Source organism: Rhagoletis pomonella, unplaced genomic scaffold (genome assembly GCF_013731165.1).
Source record: "Rhagoletis pomonella isolate Grant_MI unplaced genomic scaffold, Rhpom_1.0 Rhpom_scaffold_00005, whole genome shotgun sequence".
In the NCBI taxonomy this organism is placed as follows: Eukaryota; Metazoa; Arthropoda; class Insecta; order Diptera; family Tephritidae; genus Rhagoletis; species Rhagoletis pomonella.
Genome location: NW_023458559.1, coordinates 25,693,337 through 25,705,324, shown reverse-complemented (window position 1 = coordinate 25,705,324; position 11,988 = coordinate 25,693,337). Strand labels below are relative to the sequence as shown.

Below are 11,988 nucleotides of genomic sequence, written 5' to 3'. Positions count from 1 at the left end.
AACAGGGAGTCGGTAACGTCGATAACTATGTTTAACCGCAGATTAGTGTTAACCAGACATTGAGTAACCGGCCCTTAGTCAGAAGAATTTTTTCTGGCAAAATCCTGAAAAGTGTCAAAATCAACTGAATTTAAATTAACGGAAATTAAAGAATACGCAAAAAGTGAGAATAATCTAAAAAGTAAAAAAAGTGAATTGAAATTGGAAGGAGGCAAAAAATAATTGATATAGTAAGTGTTTATTATGCTTGTGTGAATGTTTTGTACATACATTTCCATTCTTATTTGACGTTAGTTTTGTTGTTGCCATTCTTTGGACTAAAAATTTGGTTGTTTGCGTTCCTTTACTTCTCCTGTTATTCTCTTTTAGTGGGCGCATTTTGCTTACGCTCTGGCATTTTGACACTTTTCAGATTTTAGTCCAAAAAGATAAGGAATGAACCTATTGACAGCGGTAATTTCGCTGTGGCGAGTTCGCCGTTCGCCGGCATTGTGTTTCCACGGTATACTGTGATCAAAAACACTACGAAAACTTTTTTCTTAAATTCGATTACAAATACAACGATGGCGGATTGCGTGATCTGTAGTCGTTGGTTCATGATACCAATATTTATTTATTTTTTTAATTAACAATGTCATCAGACATTAAAAAACGGCCAGGTATCGTTATAACCTCAGGGGCCAGGTTATACTATTAATTTAAAGTTGCTAAACGTCGTCTCAGTCGTAAGCGCAGCTCCATAATTATCTACATTCTTTGGTAACACAACCTTGTATAAATTCGCCTTGAGAATGTCATTGCTCATGATGCAATAATACATGTGTTATCAGTTGGCAGCTTCTCGCTCTAATTCCGCCATATTGACTGCCTTAGGTGAGACAGTGTTACTTCTTTAACAATTCTTTGCCTAATAATATAGTTGAATATTTTTTAATTTTTTCTCAGTATACACATTTTTTTTCTTAAAAAAGGTATTTTATCTTATTTTATTTCATTTCATTACGAATATACTTGAGGGATTCACAAAGGTGTCGTAAGTGTCGTATTGTTAAATGTCGAAAACTTTAAAAGCTTAAATAAATGCTTAGAGAACTTGAAACGACAACCAACTATTATTTAACACTGCAAAAATTCATAATATGACTTTGATGCTACTTTACGGACCCCTTTAATATATTTTTTAGGCGTTTAAAGTTTGCGGGGTGTTTACATTTTAAGTAAATTAGCGTCCTTAAATTTCGAAATATTGAAATTTCAAGCATATCTGAAATTTACCGTTATATGAAAAGCGGCCTCAATTTTAGTCCGATTTCAACAATTTTCAACGGTTTGCTTTTATGTGGCAAGCACAATAACCACACCGAGTTTGGTACAAATTGCTAGAACGGTTCGCGAGATACATATATGTGATCACAAGTGGGCGGTGCTAAGCCAAAATTATGTCATAAACGTATTTCTTGGTAAAGAATTGTTGCAATCATCAATTTTGAATAAATTAGCTTCAATATTTACTGATTTATCGAAGATTATGTATTTCTCGAAATTACCGTTACATGGGATGTGGGCGTGGTTATTGTCCGATTTTAGAAATTTTCGGCCAGTTGGTATGCTGTACCAGGACCAACAACTGTGCCAAGTTTGGAAGAAATTGGTGTAGCGGTTACCAAGATATACACATGTAACCATAAGTGGGCGTGGCTACGCCCATTTGCCAAAATTTTGTAATATTCTTATTTTTCGTCTAAAACTCATTGCAAATATCAATTTTGAGTGAATTATCTTCAGTAGTTACTAAAATATCGCAGTTTTCGTTTTTCTGGAAATTACCGTTATATGGGAGGTAGGCGTGGTTATTGTCCGATTTTTTAAATTTTCAGCCATTTAGTATGCTGTACCAAGGCCAACAACAGTTTGGAAGAAATTGGTGCAGCGGTTGCCAAGATATACATATGTAACCATAAGTGGGCGTGGCTACGCCCATTTCCCAAAAATTTATAATATTCATGTTTTCCGTCTGAAACTCATTGTAAGTATCAATTTTGAGTGAATTATCTTCAGTAGTTACTAAAATATCGCAGTTTTCGTATTTCTTAAAATTACCGTTATATGGGAGGTAGGCGTGGTTATTATCCGATTTCGCCCATTTTCAATACCATCCGTCCCACGCCCAAAAGAAGTTCACGTACCAAGTTTCGTTAAGATATCTCAATTTTTACTCGAGTTATCGTGTGCACAGACGGACGGACGGACGGACGGACGGACAGACAGTCACCGCTTAATCGATTTCTCTTTTCATTCTGATAATTTATGTATACATTTGTCTATATCTATCTCGATTCGTTTTTCCTGTTACAAACAACCGTTATGTGAACAAAGTTATAATACCCTTGTGCACAAGTGCGCTCGGGTATAAAAAGCAAATGGGGCTTCTTCCCGTTTTTCTTCTCGTTCTACTGTGTGTGCAGTGCCAAATCGAGCTGTCACAATTGATACCACCTTGTATTATTGAATCATGGGTCATTGCTAGCTGGCACACTTTATATTTGTGGAATTCATGAAACGTCGCAAAGTTGTTTCAAATGTCGAATTTGTCGCAAAATTTGCAACCTTGCGACACAGCTTATTAAGGCTGCATCGAAATATAAGGTTCATTCCTTATCTTTTTGGACTAAAATCTGAAAAGTGTCAAAATGCCAGAGCGTAAGCAAAATGCGCTCACTAAAAGAGAATAACAGGAAAAGTAAAGGAACGCAAAAAACCAAATTTTTAGTCCAGAGAATGGCAACAACAAAACTAACGTCAAATAAGAACAGAAATGTACGTACAAAACACATTCACACAAGCACAAGCATAATAAACACTTGCTATATCAATTATTTTTTGCCTTCTTCCAATTTCAATTCATTTCTTTTACTTTTTAGATTATTCTCACTTTTAGCGTATTCTTTAATTTCCGTTAATTTAAATTCAGTTGAGTTTGACACTTTTCAGGATTTTGCCAGAAAAAATTCTTCTGACTAAATCTGACTACTTCGGACTGATGAGAGTCACTCTCACTGACTGTTGCTCTCTCATTTTTGCTGTCATTTCCGAGTTAAGGATCGCTTTTTGGACTAAATCTGACTACTTCGGACTTTTTCTGACTATTTCTGGGAGATAAGGAACGCTCCTATAATTGCAAAGGTTTTTATTTTATTCTAACGCGCGGCATTTTACAAAAATTTTTCATTTGCAATCCGGAGTTGCGATAGGTCGTTCATACAACTTTTTACGCGCTAATACTTCATTATGGTTATAAACATTAAACAATTGTCGTCACTTCCGTACCTTCTGAAAATTTTGTTCGAAGGCTTTTCAAAGGAACAGAAAAAACTGGGATTTATAACTCTTTAAGGGCTAATTTTTTAGTGCACGGGCGTGGTTTAAACTAAGTTTAAACGCCCGATCTGGCTGGTTTAAACTAAGATCAGCCAATCAAATGCCAGCCAGCTGTTCAATTTAAACTCAGTTTACTTAATCTAAGTTTAAACTGGCACTGAAAAACTGGCCCTAAATCAATTAATAGATTTCACTGTGAGTTATAGACTTATCGCAGTAATGATGGTTTCATTTTCTTGTTGTATATTTTTAACTGAAAGAAACTGCTGATATTTTCATTCGATGCATCGAAAATATCGATGTTTTTAAACGATACATCGATATCCATCGATGTTATATTTCGATGTATCGAATCGAAATAAAACATCGATGTATTTTTTTGACTTGCATCCCTAATTTGAACCTGGGATCTCCCGACACCTTCAACAAAAAAATTTGCCTAAATCTGCATGAACGAAAGACACAAGATCACGCGGGAAGGAAAGAAAGAAAAAAGTTATTTTCTAGCTGCCGAAATCTCGGCGCCATCTTTGTTGTAAGAAGTAAACAACGAAGAGAACGGAAAAAACCGCGAAATTGTTGAACGCATGAATAATCATTTTTATTATGCAAATTCTTCTATAAATTATGCCGTTGTGTTAAATTATTCTTTACCTTATTTGTACACATGTTGTCACAGGCGAAAATGAAGAAAATTGCAGTAAAAAGCCACCACCAAATTGTAAACAACGAAGAAATGTAAACAAACGGCTAATGTCAAAATCGTTAAACTTTTTCCTAAATGCGATTCTAACGGGCTACTCCCGCGTGATCTTGTCTTTTTGGTTCATGTAAAATCAGTGGGAATTCCTAGCTCTGACTTGTACTTTAATATTATAAACTTGAATGGCGTAAAACTATGTTCACATATCAATATTATCTCAATTAAAGCTCGTTTTTTAATCACCCCGTTTACACAAGCAAATCTCAGATTATTAGCCGTCAAATTTGTTGCGCTTGTTATTCTCACATCTCAAGGAAAAGTTATGTTTCTTCTCTGTGCCACCGTGATCACGTTTTTCTGCTATAGTAAGCAATAAATATATATTTTAACTTAACATTTTATTAAAAATACTTTTACAAACCTCTTTTACTTGCTAGCGTACATTTTTGTTTACTTTGGCATTTCTCCTCTCTTTCGCAAAAACAATCGCATCTTGTTATAATTACAGATTACTTATATGTGAACCTAGTATAAAGAACTGCACCTCAATTTATTTCTAAAGAAAGATTAGGAACTCTGATTTTTAGAGTTGTTGTTGTATAATTACCCATATTTTTATAAAAAATGTGCGAAACATAAAATAATTAACAGTTCCCCGAATTACAAAGAATCCGCTGTACCTAAACTTTATTAATTGACTGTAGATCCCGCTTTGAATAGAAATAATATTTGGAACTTTTATACTGACCATCACTGTGCATGACTGAAGGAGAACTAAACATAGCTATACCGCCGTTTTGCCGGTCAAGCTAACTTCGTATTTTCTGTATTAAAACTATTTATCCATTGATATCATAAAATTGATGCTCTATTCCGAACTTAATATTTTAGCAAAAATACTATAGACAGGTTAAAATGTACGAACTGTATTTCAAAACATGCTTCACTATTGCGTCACTATCTGCCTACTAAACACTGTTGCCCATATGATTTTCAATGGAACTTTTTTCTGGACGTTTCTGTCATGCTGATTTTAAATGTCATTTCATTCTGACAAGTGATAATAGAAGCCAGCGCCGTTGAGTAAAAATATTCCTTTTCAGATCTGATATATTTTATTATTTTCGGAGTGCAATTTGCTTTAAACAATTTGAAATTGTGGTCGGAAAATGCTTTCTCGTTTACTTCGACACCGCACATTTACTCGCAGCGTTGGTAGCTTAGTGGCGCAAGAGCAACATGCTAAACTTTATCTAACACGTTCCAATTGGCGATATGCAGCGGTACAGCGACGCTTCGACGCCAGCAGCGGCGCGTTTGTGCTCCAAACGGTGACTGTTAACTCGCGTAATTATTGCACAAGTCGAAAAAAAGATGAAGAGGAGGATTTAGAAGTAGAAACATCGGAGTACATTGTAAATAAGGGCCCTCAGTTACCGGCGACCGTGGCAGTGCCGGAAGTATGGCCGCATTTGCCGCTGCTGGCAACACGTCGTAATCCAGTCTTTCCGCGATTTATGAAAATTCTAGAAGTGCGTTACGAATGCCAATCCCGTTAAAAATTCTCTAACATACATAATTATTTTAAGTTATACATGCATACATTACTTTAACACGTGTTATATAATTTCAGGTTTCGCATCCAATGGTAATTGATTTGATAAGACGCAAGGTAAAGTTAAATCAACCGTATGTGGGTGTATTCATGAAAAAGGACAATGAAAATGAAGCGGAAATTGTTGAAAAACTTGATGATGTGTACAGTGTTGGTACATTTGCGCAAATACAGGAACTTCAAGATTTGGGCGATAAATTACGTATGGTCGTTGTGGCTCATAGACGCGTTAAAATAACTGGACAGCTTTTAGAGGACCTCGTGCCTACACCGAAAGGTAAGAACTATAAATTTCAAGTCGAAAATTTCCGTAAATAACGTAAGTGGGAAAGGAGAGTGCAACAAAATGAAGCTTACAAGCGCAATCTATTGATTGCGCGTTGCTGCCAAAGTGTTAAATTTATTTATTTAAAAACACTATGTATGTATATGACATTGTTGCATTCAAACAATAACCAAAACCCTTAACCACATGCTGCTAACACAAAGCCTATCACTTCGAACGCAAATTCCCTACAACCAAGGTACATTGAACAGGTAGTATCAGTAGAGCAGCTGATTTGATTTATTTTCAAATTATTTGGTCTCGAAAATGTCAAATATTTTTAATTTTTTGTCACGAAAATTATAAGTTGTTAAAATCCATTTGCTTGTGAAACCTTTTTCCATACAAAACAAGCGATTGAATAGCAGCTTTTGGAACGTTCGCCCAACTCGGCAGCACGACCGCTGATTACTGGGCCTTGCAAAGGATGGATCAATGATTCGAGAAGCAAACAAATTTACTAGGAAAGAAAGTTGCATCAATTTTTATTTTTTCCAATTTCAATTTTTTATTTTTTATAATTTTTTGTATTTCACAAGGCACGCTTTGATTTAGAAGAAAAAATTCAGAACAGTTGTTGACACTTTCGATACCAGAAGCAACAACAAAATAGACGCAAATGTTGTTTTTGCTCTACTGATACTACCTGTTTAATGTGCCTTGCCTACAACCCAATCGAACCTTTCCCACTCCTATCATATACTTTGGTGCTCTTGTGACATTATGTATAAGAAAATATTTCGTCACAACGCTCTCCACTCAGAGAAGAAGACGACAATACATTTTCCACTCTTTAATGTAAAATTGAACATCCCAGCTGAAGAACAACAAAACGAATTGGAACGACGTAAATTGGCGCGCAAAGTGCGCTCGAGTCGTATATCCAAACGCGATGTTACTCAAGGTGCTAAGGTGCCCACTGAGAAAATAGAAGAAGTAGCCCAACCAGCTGGAAATGCTGTACCACCTTCAGCGGGAACACCGCAAGTGCCACCAACAACTGGAACCGTCCCACAACCTGTGCTCATGGTTGAAGTGGAAAATGTTAAGCATGAACAGTACAAACAGACCGAGGAGGTTAAGGCACTCACTCAGGAAGTGATAAAAACCATCAGGGATATTATAACAATGAATCCTTTGTACAGGTAGCTTGAGATCAGATTAAATACATATATTGATTTTTAAAGAATTAATATTTTATTTTCACCACAGAGAGAGTTTGCAGCAAATGTTGCATCAAAATCAACGTGTTGTCGATAATCCAGTTTACCTGTGTGACTTAGGTGCATCGCTGTCCGCTGCAGAGCCTGAGGAACTGCAAAAGATAATGGAGGAAATGGATGTGAGTAACGTCGTAACCTTTTGTAGTGCTAGAGACACTCATTGTAGTATGGAATCAATATTACGATGTTTACCGCACGTGTGTTGCTACAAATCATTGTAGTTTCTAAGTAGCAACGGCAAACTACAATCTTGATATTATAATTTCTATACCACATGTGTGACCCAGGCATAAGTAACAAATTTACATTTATAAACACGCGGCGCACCACATGTTAAAAAGTTTTAAGAATTTCTTTATTTTTTGGTTATTTTTTTTATAAAAATACAGTTAATTAAACGAAATCCGAATAAATACATTTTTCAAACTTTGTAGCGAGGACCTACCGTTGACTTTTTCACAATTTTGAATGGGCTACAAAACTTCACACTCAAAGTCTCCCTAATTAGAAAGCTAGAAATATTTACGAAAGATTGTTGATTTTTTTTAACATTGCACAAAGTTTGAAACTGGCGCCTATGCGGTCTAGTTAAAGAATAAACTATGCAAATTTTAATAAAAAAATAACAAAAAATAAACTTGAAAACTTGCCAATTTGTGGTGCGCTTATAATTATTACACGGGTATATGTATGTATATGTATATCGTATTTAACATTTCACATCTTTCAATTTCTATGCTGTTTCAGATACCTAAGCGCTTATTGCTTGCCTTGGCTTTGCTAAAAAAAGAGCTTGAACTTTCCAAATTGCAACAGAAAATTGGTCGTGAAGTTGAAGAAAAGGTAAAGCAACAGCATCGAAAATATATACTCCAAGAACAGCTGAAAGTAATCAAAAAAGAATTGGGCATAGAAAAAGATGACAAGGATGCCATTGGCGAGAAATACCGCGAAAAGTTAAAAGACAAAACAGTTCCCGAAAATGTCATGACTGTCATTGATGAGGAATTGAATAAGCTGAACTTCTTGGAAAGCCACAGCTCAGAATTCAAGTAAATACATAAAACCTCTGCTCAGGGCTTACAAAAATTATTTGACCTATGCTAATTGTTAACAGTGTTACGCGTAACTATTTGGATTGGTTAACTTCGCTTCCATGGGGCGTTACGAGTACGGAAAATTTAAGTTTGGAACAAGCGCAGGAAATCCTAGATCATGATCATTACGGTATGGAGGATATAAAAAAACGTATTTTGGAATTCATCGCAGTAAGCCACTTGAAAGGCAGCACTCAGGGAAAAATTCTTTGTTTCCATGGTCCACCGGGTGTGGGAAAAACAAGTATTGGTATTAACTGCTATAATTATTCCTTATGGCTTTAAAACTAATCGTTGGCATTTTATAGCTCGCTCCATTGCACGCGCCTTAAATCGTGAATATTTCCGATTCAGTGTTGGCGGGATGACTGACGTGGCAGAAATCAAAGGTCATCGGCGTACTTATGTAGGCGCAATGCCCGGTAAACTGATACAGTGCTTAAAGAAAACTAAGACTGAAAATCCGTTGGTTCTGATCGATGAGGTCGATAAAATTGGCAAGTAAGTTGGCACGGAAATAAATTATAATATTAAAGTCTTTGCTATTAATTGATGTTATGTTTCCGCCTTACAGGGGCTACCAAGGTGATCCCAGTTCCGCATTACTTGAGCTCCTTGATCCCGAACAAAACGCAAATTTCCTCGATCATTACCTTGATGTACCCGTGGATTTATCTCACGTGCTCTTCATTTGCACAGCAAACGTTATCGATACCATACCAGAACCCTTGCGTGATCGTATGGAGTTGATTGAGATGTCCGGTTATGTCGCAGAAGAAAAAATGGCTATTGCACGCCAGTATCTGATACCACAGGCGATGCGTGACTGTGGCATAACCGGCGATCATATAACTATTAATGATGAGGCGTTAACAACGCTCATTAAAAGCTATTGCCGGGAATCGGGTGTAAGAAATCTCCAAAAGCATATTGAGAAGGTATGAAAATGAACGATTCCTATATCACTTATTTTCTGACGTTGCTATCATTATAGATTGTTCGCAAGGTAGCTTATCGCTTTGTGAAAAAGGAAGGCAACCATTTCCCAATTACGGCTGACAATCTGACTACGTTCCTTGGGAAACATATATTCTCATCGGATCGCATGTACAAAGATACACCTCCCGGCGTGGTTATGGGTCTGGCGTGGACCGCGATGGGCGGCTCATCGCTCTACATTGAAACAGCTCCACGTAAAACAGGCAAACTCACAAAGGACGATGATGTTAGTGGTTCAATACATCTCACTGGAAATCTTGGAACTGTTATGAAGGAATCTGCACAAATCGCATTGACAGTGGCGCGAAATTACCTGCGTGATGTTAAGTCTGAAAATACTTTCCTGGAGAAAGGGTAGACGTCTATAAAAATCTATTCGTAGACTCTGAAAGGAATTTAAAAGCTTTATATTTTGTAGGCACATTCATCTACACGTTCCAGAAGGCTCTACACCTAAAGATGGACCTAGTGCTGGTGTAACCATTGTAACGGCGTTAATATCTTTGGCAACGGATCGTCCAGTACGTCAAAATTTAGCCATGACTGGTGAGGTGTCCCTTAAAGGACGAGTGTTGCCCGTTGGCGGCATTAAAGAGAAAACTATTGCTGTAAGTTTAACATGTTATTCTACATAGTGATAGTTGATAATTTTATATGTATATATTTTTCAGGCAAAACGCTCAGGCATTACTTGCATAATATTACCTGAGGAAAATAAAAAAGATTTCGCTGAGCTACCTTCCTACATTACCGATGGTATTGAAGTGCATTTTGCTACCAGCTACGAGGATGTATATAAAATCGCTTTTCCCAATTAGTCTTCGGCAAGAAAGTGTTCTCAGAAACAAAACCAAAATTGCGAATTAAACGATAAGTTAATGCTAAGCATTATACGAATACACCATTATTCGTATCTCTATTTTTAAATTGTAATTGTTTTAAAAATATACATACATAATAATGTTATAGGTTAGTTACTTTAAAACTGTTTTATGAAAGCAAATCCTTTAGCGAGTATTGACAAAATTTTTATTTAATATATTACTTTTTAAGGACACAACTAAGATGTTTTAACGACATTAAATATCCGAATTTTCGAGTATCCAATGCATATAATGGTTAACGCTCGTATACATGCCAGGACGATTGGCTTCACCGCAGCGCACACCCCAAGAGACAATACCGACGGTGACCCAGCGACGATTGGGCAATTGTACCAATAATGGACCCCCACTGTCGCCTTGGCAGGAGTCCTGCCCGCCTTCACGAACGCCAGCGCACAGTACTGTATCCGGAATGCGCTCAACCATCGCTTTTCGACAGTCGGAAAGTTTCCAAATTGGCAGCAGTACCTAAGGATATTGAAAGCAAATGGAAAACAATGAAATCAATGCTATACGACTGTTTACCTCCATAAGAATATTCGAATGGGGACCGGCAAAAGTTTGTGTACCCCAACCAGTGACTACGCCCACCTGCCCCTCCCAAATTTGATTAATAGGGGGCATACAAACTGGCCAGATGTATGTGTTAAAGAGTGTAGCACGATCCAGACGTAGCAGCGCAATATCATTCTCGTAAGTTAGCGTGTCGTAATCGATATGTATCACCATATTCGCAATGCGAAAATCACGCGCACGTGTCTCATTAACCAACAACGTATTATATTCGCCCAAGCGCACGAATATATCATTTTTATTGAATTTGTGGACGCAGTGCCCTGCTGTCAGGACATGGCGATCAGTGACAAGCACACCTCCGCACCACACATATGGCAAACCGGGACGTATTAACGCAGCCATCCACGGCCATTCATCCGGTTCCGCTGGACGGCCGCCAGTAATGCGTGGAAATTGTTTGGTGGTAAGTCCGCAACCTCGTTGCTCGGGCTTGTTGACAATGCGTGCCTCCTCCAAGCCATTATTGTTAACATCAGCAATAACTTGGGGACTGGAACGGTTCTCGGTGTTGTCAGTGCAACAGACGCCTATAGACCTAAAACGAGAATAGCAATGAATTTATTTAGTTAACAATAAAAGGGAAAAATATGGATACTTTTGTTCAATAATGCACAACTGCGAGATTAAGCGCCAAACATCGTTTTTCAACTCAGGTATGCGGCAATAGAGTGGGTGTCGGCAACGGCCAACCTCTCCCAACGAAGTGCGGCAGTCACCGTAGTCTTTGTTTTCCTATATAAAGTAAATGATATACATACATACATATTATATGTATATGTATGTACATACATACATATGTAAGTATGTGAATTTTCATTGCTGCATGAAAACCTGTTTTCTTCCTTGCACTTTCAAACCAATTATACAGTGGCGTTCAAAATAATAGCAGCAAAATTCAAAATGATGCTGTTGGCAACTTACCAACCACATCAGTTAAAGTTTTAAAGCTTGCACAAAGTTCACAAAAACTTACTAAACTAAAAAAAATGTTCATCGAAATTTCGACTTTTTTTAATTGCAAGTTTCAAGTCGCTAAATATTACCGTTGATTTTTTAGATTTTGTTTTGCGGAGGGTGTTGCGCATTTGCTTCCATATAACGCATGAACAAAACTTCTTTTTAACCGACTTCCAAAAAAGGAGGAGGTTATCAGTTCGCCGGAATATTTTTTTTTTTTTTTTTTTTTTT

General features: G+C 37.1%; 3 protein-coding genes across 4 annotated transcripts in view; 1 reads left to right on the top strand and 2 right to left on the bottom strand.

Annotated features, from left to right (window-relative positions):
• The window catches only part of LOC118738800 (GSK3-beta interaction protein-like), a 9,201-nt gene extending 4,217 nt beyond the window's left edge, over positions 1 to 4,984 (bottom strand). The window contains exon 1 of the mRNA XM_036469787.1: positions 4,830 to 4,984. Coding sequence (XP_036325680.1) covers positions 4,830 to 4,863 — 34 coding nt within the window. The 5' untranslated portion in view covers positions 4,864 to 4,984. The remainder of the gene's footprint in view (positions 1 to 4,829) is intronic.
• A 174-nt stretch (positions 4,985 to 5,158) lies between these two features.
• LOC118738797 (lon protease homolog, mitochondrial-like) lies at positions 5,159 to 10,317 on the top strand. 2 transcript variants are annotated; one of them, XM_036469783.1, is made up of 11 exons: positions 5,159 to 5,613; positions 5,715 to 5,973; positions 6,839 to 7,166; positions 7,234 to 7,363; positions 7,992 to 8,296; positions 8,362 to 8,591; positions 8,650 to 8,842; positions 8,916 to 9,279; positions 9,336 to 9,694; positions 9,759 to 9,948; positions 10,012 to 10,317. In XM_036469783.1, exons 1-11 carry the CDS (start codon positions 5,251 to 5,253, stop codon positions 10,156 to 10,158), a joined length of 2,868 nt encoding a protein of 955 aa, XP_036325676.1. In that variant the 5' UTR covers positions 5,159 to 5,250; the 3' UTR covers positions 10,159 to 10,317. The 2 variants fall into 2 exon arrangements, with proteins under 2 accessions (XP_036325676.1, XP_036325675.1); XM_036469782.1 differs by having other exon boundaries at positions 6,785 to 7,166.
• A 34-nt stretch (positions 10,318 to 10,351) lies between these two features.
• The window catches only part of LOC118738799 (proclotting enzyme-like), a gene marked incomplete in the record, with an annotated part of 90,879 nt that continues 89,242 nt past the window's right edge, over positions 10,352 to 11,988 (bottom strand). Inside the window, 3 exon segments of the mRNA XM_036469786.1 lie at positions 10,352 to 10,692; positions 10,750 to 11,335; positions 11,396 to 11,532. Coding sequence (XP_036325679.1) covers positions 10,420 to 10,692; positions 10,750 to 11,335; positions 11,396 to 11,532 — 996 coding nt within the window.

What these genes read in the sequence shown, in the direction of transcription:
- LOC118738797 (XM_036469782.1), top strand. Translation starts at nt 5,251, where the DNA reads ATGCTTTCTCGTTTACTTCGACACCGCACATTTACTCGCAGCGTTGGT. An exon ending in ACAATGAATCCTTTGTACAG is followed by an intron (nt 7,167 to 7,233) that starts GTAGCTTGAGAT and finishes TTTTCACCACAG; the next exon opens with AGAGAGTTTGCAGCAAATGT. An exon ending in TTAAAGAGAAAACTATTGCT is followed by an intron (nt 9,949 to 10,011) that starts GTAAGTTTAACA and finishes TATATTTTTCAG; the next exon opens with GCAAAACGCTCAGGCATTAC.